The 23,656-nt window shown below is 42.5% G+C and overlaps 1 protein-coding gene across 1 annotated transcript; it reads right to left on the bottom strand.

Annotated features, from left to right (window-relative positions):
* Positions 1 to 9,495: 9,495 nt before the first annotated feature.
* On the bottom strand, positions 9,496 to 14,301 carry LOC147751235 (interleukin-17A-like). The gene is made up of 3 exons (XM_086938073.1): positions 14,269 to 14,301; positions 13,167 to 13,414; positions 9,496 to 9,727 (listed from the first exon to the last, which is right to left on the bottom strand). Exons 1-3 carry the CDS (start codon positions 14,299 to 14,301, stop codon positions 9,496 to 9,498), a joined length of 513 nt encoding a protein of 170 aa, XP_086794199.1.
* Between the last annotated feature and the right edge of the window lie 9,355 nt (positions 14,302 to 23,656).

The raw sequence follows: 23,656 nt of genomic DNA, 5'->3' as shown, positions 1-23,656 counted from the left end.
CCATTTATATTATAAGACAGGCAGGTAATAGATTTCACCTAGCACAGGATGAATTGCAGCTTTGGGCATGAGGAGTACACTCTCACACCAGCCAAGGGTCCCCAGGACCTCAGGGGCACCACTTGGGGGTTAGTACTCCCTCCAGCAGAGACTAGCAGCACGGCCAACAGCACCAAGTGTCACCAGGAGTAGTCTCAGACTGGGTCTTCCTTAGTTAAATTGTGGCCTGTTTGCAGAGCAACAGGGCACACAATCTGTCTGTGTATGGCACACCCCAGAGGCTGCTGCACAGTGAGAGAGGTGTAGTCTCCTCCACCTCTTTGTGTACTTTAAGCTGGTCCATTGCTTAAAACATCCTTATGAGGTCTTTAGAAGGCCCCAGACAAAACTAAGACCCCGGTGCACTGTCACAAGGGCAGAAAGTGGTGCTGTGGCTGCAGTTGTATCAATATACAGGCAAAATGGCACACCAAGCTTGTTGTTGATGAGTGTAGGAATACCCTGTGACAGCAGCTGTATGTTTGTAGGATCCTCCTGTTCCAACCCCATCTATTCCTCCTCCAGAGGGTGTAAATTGTAAAACATTCCCCTAGGTTTCCGCACTGTGTTCACTTTAATGAGGAACACAGACTCAATGCATATCCCATAACAGCACAAGAGCGAGGTGGAGGTAAATCTTCTCTTCTCTTATGCTTTAGTAGCAAACAATAGATATGCATCTTGAAATGCACTGGCAAATAATCTCTACCAGCATACTCAGGATTATTGAGACCCCTTCAAGGGCATTCTTGTAGTTCAATAATAGAGTCAGTAATCTCCAGGGCAAATAAAATGGTACAAGGCGAATATTTAGTTTAAGGATCAGCTTTTTTTCAGTTCAGAAAAAGCTTATTGATGGAAATAAGATAGAAATATGCAAGTTACAGTAATAACAATGTTATGATAAACATACAGCAAAATTAGAATCATCAATAGAGGAAAAAGTCAATACCAATAAAACAATGTGTGAATAAAACCCCCAATTAGCAACTATGAATCAAATAATTATTAGATACAGTGGATATGAAAACAAGACGTATAATATGGATCACTGAAATAATATCGACGGACACAATATCGACTTGCCAGAATATCGTGGACAAAATATCGACAGTCAAAATATCGAGTTTGTATCTACAAACAGGTAAGTACAAAAATATCGAGTACAAAATATCGTTAACAATAATATAGATGTAAAAAATATCGACTTTATTAAAAACAGTGTTAAATTAAATTAATATTAAATTTAAATTACTAAAATATACTTTAAACTACTTAAATTAAATTATAATAATTAAATAATAAATGAAAATAATAAAAATAATTTTTTACAATCTTATTAGTTGACCCTGAACCCTAAAAATACCCCTTTACCCAAAATCCCAAAACTGACCCTGAACCCTAAAAATGCCCCTTTACCCAAAAACCCCAAACTGACCCTGAACCCTAAAAATACCCCTTTACCCAAAAACCCAAAACTGACCCTGAACCCTAAAAATGCCCCTTTACCCAAAAACTGAAAACTGACCCTGAACCCTAAAAATACCCCTTTACCCAAGAACTGAAAACTGACCCTGAACCCTAAAAATACCCCTTTACCCATGAACTGAAAACTGACCCTGAACCCTAAAAATACCCCTTTACCCATGAACTGAAAACTGACCCTGAACCCTAAAAAACCCCTTTACCCATGAACTGAAAACTGACCCTGAACCCTAAAAATACCCCTTTACCCATGAACTGAAAACTGACCCTGAACCCTAAAAATACCCCTTTACCCATGAACTGAAAACTGACCCTGAACCCTAAAAATGCCCCTTTACCCAAAAACTGAAAACTGACCCTGAACCCCAAAAATACCCCTTTACCCTAAAACTGAAAACTGACCCTGAACCCTAAAAATGCTCCTTTACCCAAAATGTATCAATATTATTTAATTACCAATTAATTATTAATTAACAATAACAATGAAGTAAATATATTAGAACATTAGCTGTAATTATTTTAATAAATAATATTATTTTTTCCAAATTAATTACTTAAAAATAACACAAAATTAAATATATTAAAAATTTACTCTAATTAATGTAATTAACTAATTACAAATAATTAATTAACAATTAATTACTAATACAAAATATGTTCAAAATTATATTAATTAATTAACTAATTAATATTAATTAATTATCAATTAATTATTAATTAAAAATATTAACAAACATATATTAATTAATTAATTATTATTAAATTACTTCCCACCCTATTCCCCTATAAACCCACAACCCACTACAGAATTACATTACGCAATTATTATAAAAACAAAATTCATTTAATAAAATATTTTATAACATTAATACACACTATTCACACATATTATTACATAAAAATACACTAAAAAATATTATATATTATTAAAAATTCGATATTTTTGCTATCTATATTTTATACAGTCGATATTACTTCACTTACCTGAAAAACGATATTTTTGTAGTCGATATTATGTCCAGTCGATATTTTGTCCAGTCTATATTTCAAACTCGATATTATGTCCAGTCGATATTTTGGAGTCGATATTTTGTCTGTACACCGTATAATATACCAAAAAGATTATATTGACTTAAAGGAATTTATTGAGGTTTGGCAACCTCTTGTTGTGAAGGGGTTGGAGACAGAGAACGCCTAGCACTCATATCGAAAAATGATGTAACTGTATCCCACAACTGTTTTCTTTTGGGGGCTAAAGTTAGTGGGTAAACAAATGTCGTGTCTAGTCTATGATTGTAACAGACAGCATACCACCACGCCTGATAAGAAAGTTTAGTGTGGTCTTTCCAAAGTTTGGTGATTTGCTGAAAGGCCACCGCCAATAATAGGTCAATTATTTTAATGTTAAATGCTTAGTGGGCCCAGATAGGCGAAATGCTTCCTAAGAAGATTTGAGTCATAGAGAAAGGGTGATTGGAAGAAAAAATAGTGTTAATTTGGGACCACACCTTATTCCAAAACGCAGTTGAAAAGTAAATGGACTAAGTCTGCACGTGGTGAGTGGCATTACCAACATATATCAGAAGTTCCTGAAAAGCGTGTGCTGAGGATAAGTGGTGATAATAAAAGTCGATTATAAACAAAAAATAAGGTCTGAGTAGTGTTCGCAGCCCTAGAGGATTTGCGTATTTTCATCCAAATTTTATTCCATAAATCAATAGGCCAGGAAAAATCAAAGTCTTCTTCCCACGATGTTTCTGTTTTAGTTTTAGCACGGGGTGATACCGAGCATGGAGGAGTGCATAAATCTTGGAAGCTTTGGCACCTTTGGTCAGTAAGGTCCGTAGCGAGGATATGTTAGAGGGGTCTTCGCACTGAAGAGAAAGAGAAGCAGTATAAGTATTGAGTGCTAATTGTAATGCGTGCGTTAGTAGCAAATACTTAGCGTGAAAGGTGGAAGGGAGACGAAAAGAGGTAGCAGCCTGAGAAAATGGAATGACATGTTCCCTATGAAATAATTGGTGTACCCATATGAGGCCTCGCTCTCTCCAAGATTTCCAAAAAAGTGGTTTGTTTTTTATCAGGATAGAGGTATTATGCCATATAGGTTGTTCGAAAAAAGAAGAAAGAAGAGGAGGCGGGAGAATCTTCGACGTATATTTAAGAATAGGAGTAGAAAAGGATCGTGGCTTACGAGAAAACAAAAGATATTCATCAAAAGTAAAAGGATCGATATAAGATTGTTCCAAAGTTAACCACAAAGGTAAAGGTACGGAAGGATCAGAAATCCATTTTGATGCTTGATTTAATAAATAAGATTTATGATAAAGGGAGAAATTTGGAAAATTTACTCCACCTTCTGATTTAGGTCGGATTCATTTAGAGATAGACATACAAGGACGTTTATGTCCCCATAAAAAGAGAGATAGGATAGAATTAATTCTTTTGAAATATTTCAGTGGGATTGAGAATGGAATATTAGAGATCGTGAAGAGAACTATGGGATGAGCATCATTTTGATTGTGTCCAATCTGCCCCACCATGACAAATATAGAGGATGCCATTTTGTGGTAAGAGCAGTTATTTTTTGTAAGCAGTCCTCCATACAACGAGTGATAGTGCCTGAAAGGGAAGATGTAAAATGAAGATCTAAATATTTAATATAATTGGGGTTCCACGTAATTCCCGAATCAATAAAATCTGCTTTATGAGTGAATTTAGTGAGGGGCAAAATTTCGCACTTATCTTTGTTTAATTTGTAACCGGAAACTTGTGCAAAGGAATTTACCTCATCCAGAAATGCGGGGAGAGAAGAGTTGGGTTGAGATAAGAACATCAAAACATCATCAGCATAAGCTGCCATTTTAAATGTGGTCTGTTTAAATTTAAAACCATGAATTTCAGTATTTTGGCGAATCCGTAGTAAGAACGGTTCAAGGGCAAGGTTAAACAAAAAAGGAGATAAGGGACAACCCTGCCTAACACCTCTACCAAGGGAGAAATTAGAAGATATGCCACTATTCGCTGAGTAGATATAAAAGGGTGATTAGAGTAGAAGTTTTGGGACCAAATCCGAACCACTTCAAAGTATGAAAAAGATATTTCCACTCGACCCTATCAAAAGCTTTCTCAGCGTCTAAAGCTATAGCAGCAAGGGAATTTGAAGAATGTGAGGTTTTGGATAGAATATCAAAAAATAACCTAGTATTATCTGCAAGCAATCTACCCTTAATGAAACCAGATTGTTCCTTCCCCAAAAGATCAGGTAAATGAGACTCTAAACGTAAAGCCAAAGCCTTTGAAAACATTTTGTAATCAATATTTACCAAAGAAATGGGTCTGTAATTTTTGCAGTATTGTGGTTCTTTACCTGGTTTAGGGAGAATGCAAATAAAAGCACTGAAAATAAACCTGATGAAGTGCCAGATTAAAAAAAGGTAGATAAAAGTAAATGCAATTTGGGAAGGAGTAAGTTGGAAAAATGCATGAAAAATTCTACCGTAAAACCATCTGGACCTAGGGCTTTATCTGTTTTAAGAGTTCTTAGTGCAAGAAGAAGTTTTTTTGTGTTAAATCTGTTTCCAGTGAAGAGAGATCTGGAGGATCGTCAGAAGGGGGATGAATTTCAGAGAAAAATTGGGATATGGACTGATCAGAAGAAGTGGATTCAGAAGAGTATAACTTTTTATAAAATTTAGGGAATTCTTGTAAGATGTCCTCGTCCTTATGCTTCAACAAGCAATCTTGGCCAAAAATGGATTCAATGTTGATCTTATTTTGTTTTACTTTTAAATAATTTGCCAATCATTTTCCAGCCTTATATTGCCCACCATAGAATTTAGCACTGGATCGTAATAAAACATTTGAAGCATTGTTTGTAGTGTTTTAATAAAATTGAAGTTTAGTGGCAAAATGATCAGCTTTAACTCACAATCTTTCTATCCTAAGACCCATTCAAAGAGAATTCCTTGCTGCAAATCCTCTGTAAATCTGTAACGCTGAAATGGCTTTAGAGAACATAAGATATCTAACATTATCACCTAAATAATTACTTAATCAATTTGTGAAACATTGTCACACATCAAACCTATGAAATGTGGACAGCCTTACATTCAAGAGCACATTTACATCCATGCGATTGTCTTAAAAATTCCGATTTATAAATACACTTCTTAAATTAGTCACTGATTGACAAATCCTCACCTGAGAACTGAGATATACTGAACATAGGCAGGAGCTGCAGAGCAAGGTCTAATTCTTACCGAAACAGGTAATCATGATACATTTTATCTACCTAGGTATGTCCCAACAGGATACTAAGCAATGTACTTCATTGTCAAAAAGGATGTAATCCTTGTGCCTTTCTCTGAAATGCAGCTCCGTTTAGAAAGCTGTTTTAGAAAGTGACACTGTGATTTTCAGGAGGGTAAGATGACATTTTGGCATCTAATATGTTCTGTTGATACTCAGAAACAATAACTAAGCAATATTTTACAGCATAAAGAAACCAAATACTTCAGAAACAATAGAAATCCAAAGCAGGCTCAAAATCACGGTTATTTTAGAGTTCATGGGGACAAGAACGCACAGCGTTGCTGGGATACATGCATGTAGCTACAGCCATTAATAATGTTCCATTCTCCTTGGTTATAGAATAGACATTCCCCATTCACAGATTTGTCTTGTTGCAGCTTGCAATCAACTGAAGCAGAAGCTCAAGTGCTGCTCGTGGCAATGTCAATATCTACTTTCTGTGCAGTCAGTCAATAGCATCCTTTCCCTTTAGGATTGTCCTACAACCCACAGTTTCATCGCATGACGGATTATAAAGCAATATTATTTAATTTCTAGCATTGTGTATATTTCCTTCATATGCTTGAAACTGTCTGATAGCTCAGTGTTTTAAAATGACACAAAAACTTTAACTAAACTGCAGTTTAAATGTGAATGGGTTTAATTAAAATTTAGATCATTAATGTATCTAATTAGGAATCTGTGGGGCACCTAGGTTGTCATCTGACACAATAATTTTGGAAACAGTTGTTTTTAACCCTGGGTGTAGTTCGCGTAGCTACGCGAAGTGCACTTCGCACTATGCAAGCTACGCGCAGCTACGCGAACCTCGTAGTGCACTTAGCAAAATGCTGTTCGCACTGATTGCACAGTGCCCAATGCTTGTCCGCACTGTGTAGCCATTGCAAACCGCATCTTGCACAGTGCAAGCGGTCGTTTTCTGCCGTTCTAGTAGATTTGTACTCATGTCGTAATTTGACGGTGATCGGGTTAGAGTTAAGCTTTGCTACACAAATTCCCCTTATCTGGACTATGGTTATCAGAAGCCATTTTGAATGTATCGGTGGCCATTTTATATGAATGCGTCGCCTCGTGGCTAGCATGCCCGTTTGTCCTTCCTCTGTACCACTGACCACTTGAGTTTGCCCAGCAACAGGCTATTTTTAGTACTGGTCAAGCCCGCACATGCGCAGTTGAGCCCTTTAGGACCGTTGAATAGTCATCATTCAGGAATGTCCCTCCAAGCTGACCAGTGGTGTTGTAACCCCTCCCATGAGTTGGCTGTGATCCAAAAATGACCATATATGTACCTAAAACTCTGTAAATGTGTTCCGCCTACATTTTTATTACTGTAAAACTGTATAAAAGAGGTCTCGCACCGATGTTCGGTGTGATACTTCTTGCATTACCGAAGGGTGCTGTAGGAATGTACCACCACCCCATGGGGTCTTAATAAACGTGTCTTTTGCATTTTCAGTTTTCGTGCCAACATCTTTTCATTGGTGTAGCGGGTTTTGCGGAATATGTAGGCCTGGAGAACCCAATACCACACTCAAGCGGCAGCTTTCTCAACGCGGACTGGTAGTTTCTCATCAAGAGCGGTCGCAAGCATACACGACAACTCGCAATGAGAAACTTGACCTCCCCGCGTTTAGAATCTCGCCGGGAGGTCTATTTTCCACGCTCGCGATCAGCAACTTGATGTTGCTGATCACGAACGAGGAAAAAGTCTCGCCAGGATGTTATTTTGCTAGCTCGCTGTTGCCAACTTGACGTTGAGGACCACGAGCAAGCAAAAAATGCCCGCTACGCTACGTGTTTTTGCACAGTGCAACATGCAATTCGCGTAGAGCGTAGTTGCTCAAACTAAGCAAACTAAGCAAGCGTAGCGTAGTCCTATGCCCAGGGTTAGTTTTCATCATCAATTCAAACAACCAAACTATTAACAGTTCTAATACCAAATATATTTTCATGAAAGATTTTGAATGAATACATTGCAAATGATGTATTTAAAACAGTGAAAAAGTTATTACACCAGCTTAAATGGCCAGTGTAGAGCATTACATTTAATTTAGCTTTGAAATTATTTGTTCTCCCCTAAACAAACCATAATCAATGCTTCTGTAAGCATATGTTGCAGTTTTTAATGAAAATGTGGATGCTTTGTGATCAAGTCTTTGTAGGGAGTTTCTCAATCTAACAATTTTCCAAACTAGAGAGCCTCAATCTGATAAACTCAAAGTAACAAGAAGCAAATTTGAACAAAAAGCCAATTTATGAAATGCTGTAAATCACCAGCGCAAAATTTGCGTCCTGGCTTATGAAAAGATAATAAAGTAATACAAATCTTATATAATTCAATATGAAATTATTTCAAAGTTAAAATGGAAAAGAAGACTAATTAGATTCACTCTTGCAAGTGTTGGCTATTATGCTCAGAGTTTCTAATTTCAGTCATTGGGGTCACTGAGGAGAGCCCCCTCCAACATCCCACTCCACCCATTGTCCACCCAATGGTTCTCTTTGTGTCATTTTAGTGTCTCCGTCCTATGCCACTGCGTGGGAATCATTAGCTCCTTGCGGGGAATGGGGGTCTGGGCTGGGCAGTGGAGTAGGGGCACAGGCTGAACTCCTGGTACTGCAGAAGGAGCCTGTGATACCCGGAGAGGAATTCTCAGGGTCTTCCCACCCCCAGCTGATTCCCATCTCTCAAATGCATGTATACGGTGAGATTACCTGGATGCTGTAGTTTGCATCTTGTTATGTGCTTATTTTAAAATGTTGTAACTTAAAACTATCAATAAATATTCGTTGGTAAAGGAAAGAATGCAGAGCGGTTTCTTATATAATTGTAACTCCTGCAAGTAAGAGGGTTGGCATAACATCCACCCTTGGATGTTGTAAGCATCCAAGTTTACAGAACGAGCATTCAGGACTGAAGTGCTGCATAACTTTGAAAGTTATTTCAATCGGATGCTGCCAATCGTAGAAATGTTATTGAGTATGTTTTATTAGATCCTTCAATGGATATATACGAAACTACGTACACAGGAAGTATTTTATAAAACTTTTATTCAACCAAATATGTTAAAAACTGGGTGCACTGTCTTGTGTAGCGCCTTAGTGGGACACACATTAATTCTTCAAAATTTTAAATAAAACATAAATACATGGATAGAAAAATAAATACATAAATATATCCAGCTCATAGTCCAAAAAACAGGAAGTTAATTTAGCTACTAAAATGTAAATGGATACATTTGTGGACTTTCAGATTCAAAATCTGTCATAATCTGTCAAATAGTTTCCTACAAATGTTTACTTCATCTAAATAAAACAGCATAAACCCCATTGTTGGAACCACCTTCACAAGCATTAGTTGCCCGTAAAATGGTTTAAAACGGTTGAATGTGTCCTTTTAATATGACCTGAAAAGCTTCAGATATTTACATAAAGCTTTGATAAGGGCTATGTTTTGTCAATGAGCTAGCAAGACTCATTCAAATGGATATGTCAAGAACTCCCTGATAAGACTTGCCATCACCGAGCATTTCTGTTTAGGGTTGTATGGCTTTGATGTTGATGTTAATCACATTTTGTTAAGAGTCCTTCAGTGACAAACGATGACAGGCATTGAGCGGATCTGAGGCCAGGCCACAGTGTGAGCCCCACGGGTCCTCAGTATGAGACATTTCTGGTGGCAGCCCGGACACAGGTGCACCCAAAAGTGACCCATTGCTTCTCCAGCTTGTAACTCTGGCTGCAGCCCTTCTGCTCCCGGCGAAGCACAAGGATTTGGTGCCTGATGGGAACGGAGGACCCGTCATTCCCTTCATTGTCCTTGCACACGGAGGGAAGGCATTTGGCTTCCCAGATGACCTCAGGGTATCTGTTCACATCCTTATTCACACTGCAAAGAAAACAGAACAATGCAAAGTTTAAAGGGATGGCGCATTGCAAGACGTTCCTATCACATGCAATAATACAGCTGTATACTATATCAATCATCCTGATTACTGAGTTTTTTGTGCAATAAGACTTTAGAAAGGTGCTTATGGCGATCCGGGTTTCCCTATTTCCTTTATTCTATTCAAACCTTCCTCCTTTGTACCTGATTTTTCTTTAGTCATTTTCCTACTCCTTGTCTCCCTCTCCTTGCTTCCCCTCTTTGCTTTACTCTACTATATTCATCGCTCTATTACACCTTTTACCTTGCCTTCCTCTGTATTCCCTTCCCTATTTAAATTCCATTTTCCTTCCTTCCTTCCCACTTTTCCTCATCTATGTTTTTCTTTCCTCCTTCACTTATTTCTCAATTGTCTTTCTGTCTTCCCCTTTTTTTTAATATAGCTCAAATTTTGTGGCCACCATATCTGGCCTTGTTTTTCACAGTTTCATCCCTATAGCAGTAGGCAATTGGAAAACAAGTCTGAGCTATGATATTATCTTTAACACTTGTCCTCCAACTTCACCCTTGTTCTACAGCTGGTATTCGAGCCCAGTGTTTAATTCAAGTGAGTGTATTCATTAAGAATTATTGGATCCGTCATTAGCTAGTGTAAATTACACACATCATTTTCTCGAGGATCTTAAGTTGTCTCAGCAATGATTCAACAATTGCCCCACAATGAGCGAATCCAGTGTCAGTGTTGAGACCGATGCATGTGATGATTTCCTTTCTGTGTTTGGAGATTTCTGGACTCCAGCTACTGAATGATTCTTACACACACAAGCACAGATCCAAACACTCTTTCAGGACTTTTTCCCAGAATATTGCTTGTCTTTCTATAGGACCAGTGAAGCCCAGAGTTAACCCGGGCAAGTAAAGGTAGGATATTTCGTTGGGTTGTTAGTTATCTTTCACCCTAACTATTTTAGGATTGGCCACTATAGGCATGTGGCGTTACAATGTGATGGCTTCTCGTCACCCAGTGTGCTATGGTTTCTATTGTTTGATGCATGTTTCGGTGCGCCGACACTCACAAAGCCACCATCAGAATGAGAAAACAAAGTAGATCATTTAATAAGAAATCTCATTTGACAGGTTAAGCGCTTAAAATAAACTTGGCTTACTATTCTTGTCCACATTGAACCATCTGAAGGAATGCAAACAATGGCACCCAAGGTAAGGGTTGTCAATCTGTGCAAGCTAGGCTGGCAGAGGAGCAAGGCATGACTAAACTGCCAGCAGTCAGCCACCAGAATGTCTCTGCAATTAGAAGATGTTGTCTGCCATGGAGTGGAGTGACGAAATGCTATCACTCCACTGGGAATGTATGACGTTACAACGCATACTTTTACCACGCATACCATTACAACGCGGTATTTACAACGAATACCGTTACAACGCATAGCGCTTAGAGGTGCTGGATAGTGGTAAGTATAATTTTATATTCCAACTCCAGTCCCCGTGGACACTAGGGAAGGTGTTGGATATAAAATTATACTTATTCCCTATCCTAGAGCGCCCCCCAGCACAATGCGTTGTAATGGTATGCGTGGTAATGCCTGCGTTGTAGAGGTAGTGCGTTGTAAAAACTTCATTGTAACAGTTGTATACCCTCCACTGGTCTGAAGATAAAAGATCATTTAAGAGATAGATATGTTAGAAATAATAATGTAATCATATTTGTAAGACACCAAAGCCCCCTTCCCGACCCCCACTCAGCTATATGGTTCTTAGTAAAAGATACTGGGAATGCCCAACCTATAGATCCTAAATGGTAATTTTGGTGCAACGTGGGCATTTATAGGAAAAAAGAAAACATTGACTCATTAGTGAACGACATCTTTCGAAAGAGCTTTTCAAGATTTCTAGCCAGGGAGTTCAGTGAGGAAAGTTTGCGGGCACCTATGCGTGCTTGTTCATTACAAGACCTGCTGGGGAGTGATACAGAGGCACAGTCTTGAGACCAGCCACTGATATGCAATAGAGGGTCAGTCCATGAGGTTTGCTTGGTGCTCCACTGATGAAACAACAGTTCCTTTATGCTCAAGTTTAATGCCACGTTCTGCTGCACATATATCTATCTGACACCGTTTCTAGCTCTAGATTTTCACAAGCACCAGAATCAAGCTAGGGGGCTGCTTCCCTAACTCCCGAGTTCAGCTTCCTTATCATCTCCAGTTGGAACAAAATAAGAGACTGTGTGGAGAAGACTAAGATCCCGGCCATGTCCTCTGTGTATGGAAAAGTATCAACATTAATACGGAGAGCTGAATGTTAATTGTAGACCCAGGAATGCCTTTCCTATAACTTCATGGAATCCCTTGGCTCTCGACCGCTTCTAAATACTGATCTTCTCACTATGCATTAGTCTCTTCCTACTCTCTTCCCATCCACCCTCCCCTGCCACGCCTCGCCTCTCATTCCTGATTCATTGATATACTGTATACATTGGAAGCTGTTTCCCATGAGTATTTACTGATGCAGAAATAAACAAATCGATACATTTGCCACCATGGGTTGATTAGGTTTCACCCCTAAAAATATATTAAAATTCCTTAGCAAGCTAGAGCTGAATTTACTTTTATCCGAGACACCGACCATTATTATATCCTATCAAATGATATCTGCTGGCAAATCACTGTTGATTCTATCAACATTGTTTTCATTTTTTTTTAGTAGATTCTTAAAAATGGCATTGAGGATATGGCTCTAATTCCAATATGTATATGACTATGGCGCATCATTTACTGGAAGACATTGATGTGACCTAAAAACAATATGTTCATTGGAGGATTAATGTGACGGGTATTAGGAAGCGTTGAATGTTTCTCTCCTACTCCCGACCACAGCAGGGGCTCAGAGAAAGTGGCTGAGCTAGCCCTTTGTGGCACTGCCCAAGCTGCCTTTGTGTGCCCATTACCAAATATTTTAAATTACAGCTAGTGGATTCTTAAGTTGAAAAGTTTCTCAAAGGAAGTACACATTGGCCATTTTTAAATAAGGGTAAACATCATTTTCCACGATTCCGGAACACCGCATGCCATTACAATGCGGTTGTTACATCGACGGCGATGTTACAACGCATGCCATTACTCTCCAATTAGGAACAACGACTTGCTCTAGGGGTCAGAGGTTTTGGATTTAAAATCCATCACCTTCCCTAGTGTTGCACAGACTGGAGTTGAAATAGTAAATGATACTATTTCAAAATCCAGTGCCTTCCCCCCTAGAGCATGCTGTTGTTCTGACTTGCGCTGTAATGGCATGGTTTGTTACAAAGCGTTGCTGTAATGCCGTGTTATAATGACATGCATTAAAAAGCATGCAAGGTAACGAGGCATATTCTTAGATAAGATGTATCGAATCAGTTCCTGTAGTGTTAAGAGCGGTGAATCCGTACCTGTACTCCCAAGGTGCGAGTGATCGGCTACTGATGTCGGCCACCATCTTGTCTTCAGCACCAGCGTCAATGGCCCGGAGGTCAATTCTCGCAATGTGAGGGAACCTGGCACTCCCTCTACCAGGGCACCTGTCTCTGGTCTTCGCTGCCGGGTCTCTTTCAGGATTATTTTCATGAGGCAGCTCTTGTCCAAGATATTCGGTCGGAAGCAAAATTGCAGGGGAACAAAGGGCCAGTAGTGTGATGGCCTGTAAGGGGGAATGAAGGAATACAAGTGGTGAATGTTAAAGTAATAAAGTGACAACCTTTCGTCAAGTACAATTTGGCGGAAATTATTGTACGATTATTATACAAATATCATTTTGGGAAAGAATGATACGACGTTTGAATTGTCAGAAAAATGCTTTTATGCTGTGACACGCTGCCACTGAATGCTGTGTGATGCAAAGCTATACTATGCTAAAAGTATTTCATGAAACATGCCTTTCAATGTCCCTTCAGCGCTCTTGGACACCGTGCACCAATATCTGCCTCCTGACAAGGATATCGATCCAGTCTGCAGCATCCCTCCCTATCAGCTGAAGGCGGTTCTAAGAAGACTGTATCTAGCCTCTTTTTAACTTGGAAACGTCTTCATCCAAGAGCAGTTGTGTGAGGACTGCAGAGCGTCTTACTCATTCCCTGTGTGATGGACATACACTTCTTTAAATGACGCAGCGTGACAACACACGACTCCCCAACTATCTCACTTTTTCATAACAAAGATTACATCCAGAGTTGTTTCTTGTTTTGTATTTAGATTTTTAGAACTTGTCTCCAGACGCATAGAAAGAGTTGCTTTGAAGAGACCTCAATGCTTTTCTATCGGGCCCTATCCCTTGCGACACTGCTGTAGCCTGACCTGCTTAGCGCCCTCACGCCCCACCACTGCAGACATGGAATAGCAGCATGGCTTCATGTTCTGCTAGAAAGGTTTCACCCAAGATCACACACTTATCTAGTGTCCTAACCAGCAGCTGATGAAAGAATGTGTAAACCTATGGCATTCATATATGCTGAAATCAGATGTTTGCTATTTCATAGAAGGCAAAGGGTTTCTTACCATAATGGAGCAGGCTGAGGTCCTGGAATTCATTCTGCTCGTCTGGGTTTCTGTCGCGTGGGCCTTCCTCGGTCGGGAGCTTGGAGTCTCTGCCTTGGGAACGGTCCTTCACCCCATTTATAGGCCTTTTCAGGGCGCCCGGGCTTTCCATAGTGAAGTGGTTCTCGGTTCACCTGCTTCCAGCTGACTTTCCCCCGGTATGTTACTCGTTCTGGCCCCGGGTCTTCCCTTTCATTCAGAAAAGTTTCTTTCTACCAGTTGAGAGACAGGGAACGCGCCTAAATGAGGAAAGCGTCTCTCCGGGATAACCTGGCGACAGCGCATAAAAAGGGACTTTGTATGTTCTTTCCTCGTACAGTATAATTTATGATTTTGCTCTGCTATCCAGCACAAGTCCGCAAGTGGTTTCTCTTCCTTAACGGATTATATTTACCTTTGCAGCACGTGCACACCGGTGGCAGCTTGGCATTTCCGTGGCTGCTTCCCCATCCACCCTCAATGATGTCATCACTTCCTTCTGTCGAACAGACTCACAGAGGAAGCTCTCCACAGCTCCGGCCCGCCTTACTTTGGGTTTATTCCCGCAACTAAAACCTGTCCTGAACTATGGCTTGGCTTTCATTTCCAGCTCCGCCTCCTGTACAGCCATCTACCTTCAACAGTGGATTGCATTTACGTATGCGCAAATCCAATCCGCAGGAGTAAATGCAGCTGTGAAGCTATGATTAGCTGCATTTTTTAGGGAATAATAGTTATTCTTTGCATGGTATTATTGTAACTGACAGTTTATCAGCTGAAAAGATGAAAACATATTGAAACTAATATATCTGTGGGGCAGGAAGGAGAATCTTGCCTCGCTGAATGAGTAGTGGGAATACTCAAATGAAGGAATGCAGTAGGATAGTCTGCCTGGACGCACAAATTACACTTTAACGTGTAACTGCATACCTGCCAACTTGAACAGCATGTTTATTATGTGAGAAGGTGGGCGGGACCTCGTGCAAAGAAGTACCTAAGAGGCACTTTTGAACCCCACTGTGATCCTGAACCCCACCGTAGTCCCAGCCCTCTCCTCCCCCAACCCAAAGAAAACGCTTGCTGAGGCTGGTGCCGATGCCCGGGGGTCTTTTTACATCCCTCAATGGACGTCAGCAGTTCGAAGTCTAAAACACTTTGCTGGAAAAACACTATTTGCAGTGGCTTTCAGCTCGTTTTCCAGCCACCATATGACATCGGCTCCCCACCGGCTGACCGCGTGATGTGCGCCAATATGGTATGGTATGTCACAGGTTGGCACCGTGTGAGTTGGCAGGTATGTAACTGAATAAGGCCACTTCTACTCCGTGTTAATACAATGCTGTTCTGCTAATTATATGTGAGTAGCATGCTGGCATAATAACCACCTCCCTACCCTCTAGTTCGCAGCTCAGTATCTTTATTAAGTTCCAATGGTGCTATTGGAAAAATGTACTCTGGAAATCACTATATTAGGGGTCAAGCTGTAGCTGAGGAAGGGCAATGGAGTTACGCGGGGTGGAGCTTGAAAAGCAGAGTCTGACAGACAATTTATGTATTTATTTTGAAAAAATATATACTGCAAAGAAATTGGCCGCAAGGACGTCTGTGACAGTAAATCTGGGTTACTTAATTGGTCAGAAAGCCACAGTGTTTTAAAATATCTCACAGGTTAAGACTCCCCATTTTGCAGATAATTGTGCAGCAATTTTGATGAGATTATAATAGTGGTAAGATAACGCTAGTGGTTAACATAGTTCTGGGAGAGTTCTGTGCTTTGTTCAGTCACAGTTTTTACTCATAAAGCAGCATGTAGGGTTAATGTGCCTGTTGCAAATCACAGATTTGCTTTTTAATTACATTGGTAAGTGGGGTGCTGCTTTTCACATTGAGATCATTTTGTAACTTCCGGTTCATAAGTTGCAATCCTAATATAGTACAGTGATGTTTTTACCAGCAACAAGGAGCTACATTCAAACTGTAGGTCATGGGTTTAGATCCTTATTGATTTTTTTCTCAATCTGTTGCTATTCTAAGATTACAAAGAAGAGTTCCTTTGGGATGTAATCAGGTCTTATTAGTACAGATAACCACACTCAGTGCATTAGGCTTTATACTTGACTTTGTGTATCTCCCGTAATTTCACTCTCAATATATATTTGCTGCGACTATGGTCAATATGTGAATCCTATACCTTATAAGTTATAACCATCAGTGTTTTATATAACATTCGCTGTACTTTGAGGTACACACTTGTATGATTTATTGTGTCTCTGTGTATGATGTAAAGTGCTCTCACACCTTACATTGGGATGTGTAGTGCTATAAAAGAAATAGAAAGTAGTTGCCATTCACATCAATACTTGTGTAATTATTCATGCAGACAGATGCATCTTGCATTCTTACAGTGCAAGCACATCTCTTACATAGAGAGTTGAACAAGGGTAAAAACCTGCCTCCAAATCATAGTTTCTCTTAAGTACTTTTGAAGTGATAACATGCTGTGCGTCTTTGTTTTCTTCTGTTGCTTTGGCATCTAGGAGTGAGGCTTCAGATAGCTCCCATCCATTATTATACTCAAGCAAGAAAAATATATTGCATATAGTGAGGAGGCTAGGCTCATGAAGGTACTAGACCTGGTCATTTTTCAATCATACATGCTACTTTCTACAAAGGTATGGAGCCCTATTTTACCTGGGCAAATGAACCCGAGACAAGTTCTACCTGAATAGGTTACGTGGGAATAAGATCCATGTTTTGGCAGCTTTTCCATTGCCAGGTACGTGGTTTCCAACATTACCTTACTTCCCATGTGATGGAAAATCACATCATTTTACGAAGCACTTTATGCTCTTTTACTCACTATATTTTTCTCTCAGGCTACAGTTTCTGTGCCCATTTTTAAGAAGGAGATTTTTTTAATAATCACCAGGAGGGTTTGTGTTTCCTCCAACGCTGTGAGTCCAAAACGATATGCTGCTCAGTCTTAAATTGTATCACCCAATCACTGAAACTGTGAAGGAGAAATGCACTGTAGCTCAAGGTTATGAGTTTGTAAAGACTTTTATATGTGAGCCCAAAAAGCCATCATAAAATGTTGTAATTCTCATGGATGAAAAAATATTTCTTTAAGTACTCTTACAGTTGATATTGTCCTGATTTTATTGTGCTTTTATCGTTTTTGTAGCCCGATAAAACTAGATGATGATATACTCAAGCAAAGAGGGCTGATAGACCTTTAAATCAGGCCTTCGTTTTGGGTTGAGCTGGAAGTGTATAAGGGAAAGCCCCACTCACTGCCTGCACACTGCTTCTCCAAATGGAATACAGCCAACTTGTAGGCACTTCTGTTTCTGCATGTTAAGTTATACATTATTGTCAGGAAAGATCTTCTGATATTACGGCTTCTTTTTGGTTCATCCACTTGTGACAGTTATGGTTATGTTTACGATAAATACAATCATTTTGGGTCTGTTTTCATTCAAATACTTCCATTTGGTCTTTGAAATGCAATGATACAATGTTTTTGTTTGGAGAAAATGCATCTTTCACCAACAACAAATCATAGCAAGCAGAAGGCAAGACTAGGGTATAACGTTCTTTGCAAAACTGCCCTGCTGTTGTTGATTCTTAAGGTGTATAAATAGTATAAGTGGCACAGTCTTCATGCTCTGGCTAGATTAAATTCTGAACAGAGAAGGGAAACACCATTAACTGCATTATTGTAGCAGCAGGAAACAGGACAAAGGAATTCAGAATCTGTTACTCCTATATCTTGTTTGACACTTATGGAAAAAAAGGAACAACTTAGGGCGGCTAAATGCTTATCCATTTTCTTTATGTTTAGCTTCTCAACATGTCACGCATGACATCACAATCTTTAGTTTGCAAGACTGCTTAGCTGGGACCACTGCTCCCCTATACCATTTCTAAAGGTTAATGGCAATTCTTTCAGAAACGTTTCTACATTACATCAATTTCTTTCAGCTGCTTCTCCTTTGGTGGCCTTTTTGAGAGCAGTGTTTGCCAAGCTGATTGCAAATTTGCCAGGAATCCAAATTTAGAAGAACATTTCCAGACTGTGGTTGATGAATCCCAGGACATTCACAGCAGCACCACGGTCTTCAAAACTGAGGATCAACTTCAAACAGTGCTCTGCTCACTGGGGATAAACGGACAGACAATTGATGCTGGGATTGTAATGACTGACTCAATTTGTGTAGTAATTAATAACCAAGGAGATCACTTGGTATAATGGTTATTACTGGCACGCCCCTGTAGGGAGTTCGATGAGGAGGGCAATAGGCCATGTTTACCCTTGATGTTACAACCATTCAGCTTCATTATTCTCAATCCTGTTACTTTGCATTGTGTGAGATTATCCTCTCAAATGGGAAGCCGAGAAGGTAGGCAGGGTCTGTGGCGTAGATTCCAAATTGTGATTTACTACACATGAAGTATGTGCTTGCTGGGGCATGGCTTGAGCGCTGATGGGAGAGACGGCGTGAGCTGTTAGCTCCGGACCCGATCCCTCAAATATCCAGTTTTAAACCCGAATCTGGCTGCAATCTCCGAGATCCGAGAGTCGGAGAAGTAAAGGGAAAGAACGCGGACGACCTCGGAACACCCGGTGACTTTTGCACGACCCAGGCGAGAACGGTGAAACACGAACGGACTTGGGAGCAGCGGTAAGATGGTGGCGGAGGCTGGTGGGTACTAGTATACCGCGACACGGAAGCTCCTGAGTGCACCGGCGTGAGAGGGCAATACAAGCCAAGACCCGAGAATCCTACACTGCGACTCCTGTGGTGGAGTGGGCGAACACTCCGATGCCCGGACTATCCTACAGGCCGAAAGGGAAAGCCAAAATGGTGGCTGAGGGACCGTCCACCCTCTGAGGAGCGGAACCAGGGAGCCAGGAGCCGGGAGTCCTGCTGTCAGCGAACTGGGCGAGAGAGACGGCACAGAGGAGCGACGTCTATTAACGCTGACAGGGAGGCGGAGTGCCGGTGAACGGAGGAGCACCTGGAGTTCAGTCACCACAGCGTAGGGATCGCAGGCCTCGGAAACAGACAACGGAGTGGCCCAGGGTCCGTGAGAGACATGGCAGTGGCGGACAGCAGTGCGTAGCCCAAAGCGCTGGACAAGGTGGAAGAACACCCAGCTGCAGCGCCCGACTACAGTGCCCGGGTAAGTGTGGTGGAGTGTGCCTGTAACCTGTACTGCGGAGGTGGGGGCGGGGGACAGGTACGCGACACGGCATGAGCGAGGGCAGGGGCGCGAGATCAGCGGTGGCGGGCTGAGGGAGTGCCCACGAGATGCCACGAAGCAGCGACATTGAGAGGGCTGGAAACGGACCCTGAATCCCACGCGACCAAGAAAGAGGAGAGAACTTCTAAGGGTCTCCGTGCTAGGCAACAGGCAATTGGTGTGATTGGAGGCAGGCACAGTGTCTGGGACTGGGAAGGAAGGGGCCCGGTGCCCAGGCATGATAAGAGAGTGCTGCTGAAGGCCGGGCGTATGGAGCTGTCGGCTGGCAGGCGGCAGAGCTCGAAGAACGGCCAGGGTGCGAATTCAGATCTGGGTAGCTCACGGACGCAATAGTAGCTTGAGAGTCATTAGGCCCCGCAACGCAAGGTGATATCGAGCACGGCTGATAGCAGGCGGTTAGGGCCCTACACAAATAGACCACAGGACACCAGGGCTGGAGTGGGGAGTCATTCAGGGAACCACACTGCCAGCAATTGATTCTACGCGGCACGCACTGTTGGAACTCTAAAAAAACATTGAGCTTACGCACAGTGTGCTTCCTCAGAATTAGGGTATTGGACATCGCAGCAGCAATAAGTGAGCCCTGGTACACCATGGTAACCCATAGAGTACAGAGAGACGACCGACTGTGGGAATGAAACCGAAAAACAGGAAAGAGGAAGCGACGGGGCAGGATGCCACGAATGGCGCAGAGTGAGGACCTGAGGAAGCCTTGTCGGACTCGGGGCTGCGTCAACATCTTGACAAGATCCTAGAAGCCATTGCGGCGACGAAAGAAGCTCTACAGCAGGACATTGCGCAGGTTGCAACTGGGCTAGGGCTTCTGCGTGCAGACCACTCGAAGCTGGAGGATAGGGTGAAAGCGAATGAACTGGCACTTCAGGACCTGAACCCTGCCCATGCAGCTATGGAACTCAAACTAGGGCAAGCTCTGGAACGCATAGAGATATTGGAAAAAAGGGCAGAAGACTCCGAAAGTAGGAACCGCCGCAATAACATACACATGGTGGGCCTGCCGGAAAAAAACAGAAGGGGCCGATATGATGGCTTACTTGGAGACTTAGCTTAAAACAGTAGTTGCCCCGGAGGGACTGTCTCCCTATTTTACGCTGGAGAGGGCACATAGGGTCCCGGCTAGGCCTCCGCTGCCTGGCCGCCCGCCCAGGCCAGTGGTGGCTAAGTTACTCCACTATAAAGATAGAGACACGCTGATCCAAAGAGCGCGAACAGCAGGGCCCTTTACAGTAGAAAATAGTAAGGTCACAATATTCCCAGATTATACGCAGGAGATTCAGAGAAGCAGAGCTTCTTATCTGACAATTAAGAAGGAACTCAGGGACGAAGGGATCCAGTATTGATTGATTTTTCCAGCAAAATTAAGAATTATTGTGGACGGTGCAACACAGTTTTTCTTTACTCCAGCAGATGCGTGGACGTGGCTTGAAACGTGCAGAGCGGGCACTGATCGTGGAGCTCGCCGACACCCTGACCCTTCTCAAACATCCCAAGTGCGTGAATCTCAACGAATACGGAAAAGAAACAAGAGTCTGCGGAAACAGCAAAAAATGCAAAAGGTGGCAGACAGACAGGGGGCGCTGGCAGCGACGGCTGAGATAACTGGATCGCAGAGAACAGAGTCGGCGGTGGGAACAGAATCAGAGGAAGAAAAGATGAGGTCGGACATTGAAGTTTCAGAAACGGACAGCAACAAGGGCCCTGCGGTCACACCCTGAACGGCGGAAGGCAGGCTGGATGAATAATCAGCTCGAGTGGACTCCAACAATTGTCTGGCCACCCTGGACTGGTTGTATGTGTGGTAATGCCTGTGGACGGCAGGGGGCAGGGCAAATGCAGCCAATTACTGAATGGGATCAAGGGCGGCGGGGCATGAGGCGAACGCTGCAGCCTGTTGGTACTGAGTCACCCCTCAATTGCCCTTCCGGCAATCTGTAGTGACTACTACAGAACATAGTTGTGTGTATTGCTGTGAAGTTTGGATGGGGACTGATAGATTGTTATTAGGCCCTGTTCTGGGGGGAGGGAAGTGGGAGTTGAATGGGATGTTGCTGTATGAGGGGTAATGGTGGTGTGGGCGGACGTGATACGAGATTCATGAAGCTGGGAGATAGTCACAATGGGAACGTTACCTAATTTACGATGCCTCACATGGAACGTAAGAGGTCTGAACACGATGACAAGGCGCCATAAGATACACGCATATTTAGTGAGGAGGGGAATACAGATAGCCCTACTACAAGAAACACATCCGACTAGAGCAGAGGGTCAGGCGCTGCAGCGTAGATGGAGAGGGCAAGTCTTCAGCACAGCATACTCGGCATTCGCTCGGGGAGCACTCATTTGGGTGAGAGCGGGAGTCCCCTTCCAGGCCACGAGACACGTTTTGGATACAGAGGGCAGGTTCGTAGCGGTGGAAGGACGGCTATACGGGAGGGACATCGTGTTATGCAGCATATATGCCCCAAACGTAGATCAAGCACGCTTCTTGGAAAGCCTGTCGGGAACACTGGCGCACTATTTGGCGGGCCCCGCCATATTGGAAGGTGATTTCAACGCAATAACAGACATAGATTTAGACAGATCATACCCTCCGCTGCCCAACTCACCAATTTGGAGGGTAGCCAAAAGCAGGTCAGACTGGCAGGACAGATGGGGGTTGATAGATACATGGCGCAGGCATCACCCCCGAGATAGAGACTATTCCTTGGTCTCATCCATACACAAGCTACATGTTAGGATAGACACAATCCTATGCTCTCACACGATCGCCCACGTGGCAGCACATTCTGAGTATCTCACACGAACTATTTCTGATCATAACCCGATGTTACTGTCGCTTAAATGGCTTCGAGCGCGATCCACGATCCCTACATGGTGGCTCCACCCCGAAACGATGGAGGATCAGGTATTCCGTACGGAAATACAAGAGGGCATTGAACATTACTTTGAAGGAAATCAAGGGACGGCTTCCACTAGAGCAGTTGAGTAGGACGCCTTTAAAGTAGTCATAAGAGAGATATGTATCAGCAAATACTCGGGAGCGAGGAAGGTGGGCTTAATGATGTGATGAAGGCAGAAGACAAACTGAGGGCAATAGAGAGAAGAAGGCAGGAAGAGCCTGCGCTACAAGAGCAGCTACTCGAAGCGAAGGAACAGGTAGCGGGCGAAGTCGAGAGGTTGCGAAGATTTGACTACAAGAGCTATGTGGCGAGAGTGCATGTGGAAGGGGACAAAGTTGGAACACTGCTAGCACGGCTGGCGGACCCAATCCCAAAGTGTGGCCCGATCATGAGTATAGAGGATGACAAAGGCCTTCTGGTCCATTAACAAGTGGAGGTGCTTGCCCGGTTCCTACACTACTATGAGACCCTATATAAGAGTGCGTTGGAGGCAGAGGATGTGGACATAGAGAGATATTTGGCTGAGATTCCGCTTCCACAGTTAGAGGAGGAACAGGCAAACATATTAGGGCTGGACATCACACTAGCCAAAATCCGGATCGCAATTAAAAACATGGCCAGGAATAAAACGCCAGGAGTAGATGGGCTACCCATAGAATTTTACGCACAATACATTGACATTTTGGCACCCCGCCTATTGGAGGTTTACAAGGAGGCCGGGGAGCTGGGTCACCTGCCAACGTCGATGCGGGAAGCATTGATTATTCCGCTACTCAAACCGGGGATGCCGGATATAGACTTGGCCTCTTATAGGCCATTATCTATGCTGACAGTGGACTATAAGATCTTGAGCCGGATATTAGCAACCCGACTCCTGCCGTACATGACTATGCTGGTTCATACGGACCAAGCGGGGTTTATTCCTACTAGGCGCACTTCTTCGAACATACGAAGATTATTAAGGGTGATAGCTGAGGGACAACCTGAATCGCGATCTCCGGCGGTCCTATCTGTTGATATGGAGAAGGCGTTTGATAGCCTGGAGTGGGCATTCCTACACAGGGTGCTGGAATGGTTCGGACTGGGTGAAAGGCTTGGAAACTGGACGAGAGTATTGTACTCCTGTGCGTCGGCCAGAGTACGACTGGGGGAGGTAATACCTACTCAATACCCAGTTCTAAGGG

The sequence above is a fragment of the Lissotriton vulgaris genome, chromosome 1_1 (genome assembly GCF_964263255.1).
Source record: "Lissotriton vulgaris chromosome 1_1, aLisVul1.2, whole genome shotgun sequence".
Taxonomy (NCBI): domain Eukaryota; kingdom Metazoa; phylum Chordata; class Amphibia; order Caudata; family Salamandridae; genus Lissotriton; species Lissotriton vulgaris.
Note: the sequence above shows the minus strand (reverse complement) of the source record. Positions and strands in the feature narration are given on the sequence as shown.

Excerpts from the sequence above, each read along its gene's own strand:
- LOC147751235 (XM_086938073.1), bottom strand. The coding sequence starts at position 14,301 with ATGAATTCCAGGACCTCAGCCTGCTCCATTATG. Across the intron at positions 13,415-14,268 it reads CCTCAGCCTGCTCCATTATG|GCCATCACACTACTGGCCCT; the intron begins GTAAGAAACCCT and ends TCCCCCTTACAG. Across the intron at positions 9,728-13,166 it reads CTCGCACCTTGGGAGTACAG|TGTGAATAAGGATGTGAACA; the intron begins GTACGGATTCAC and ends TTTTCTTTGCAG.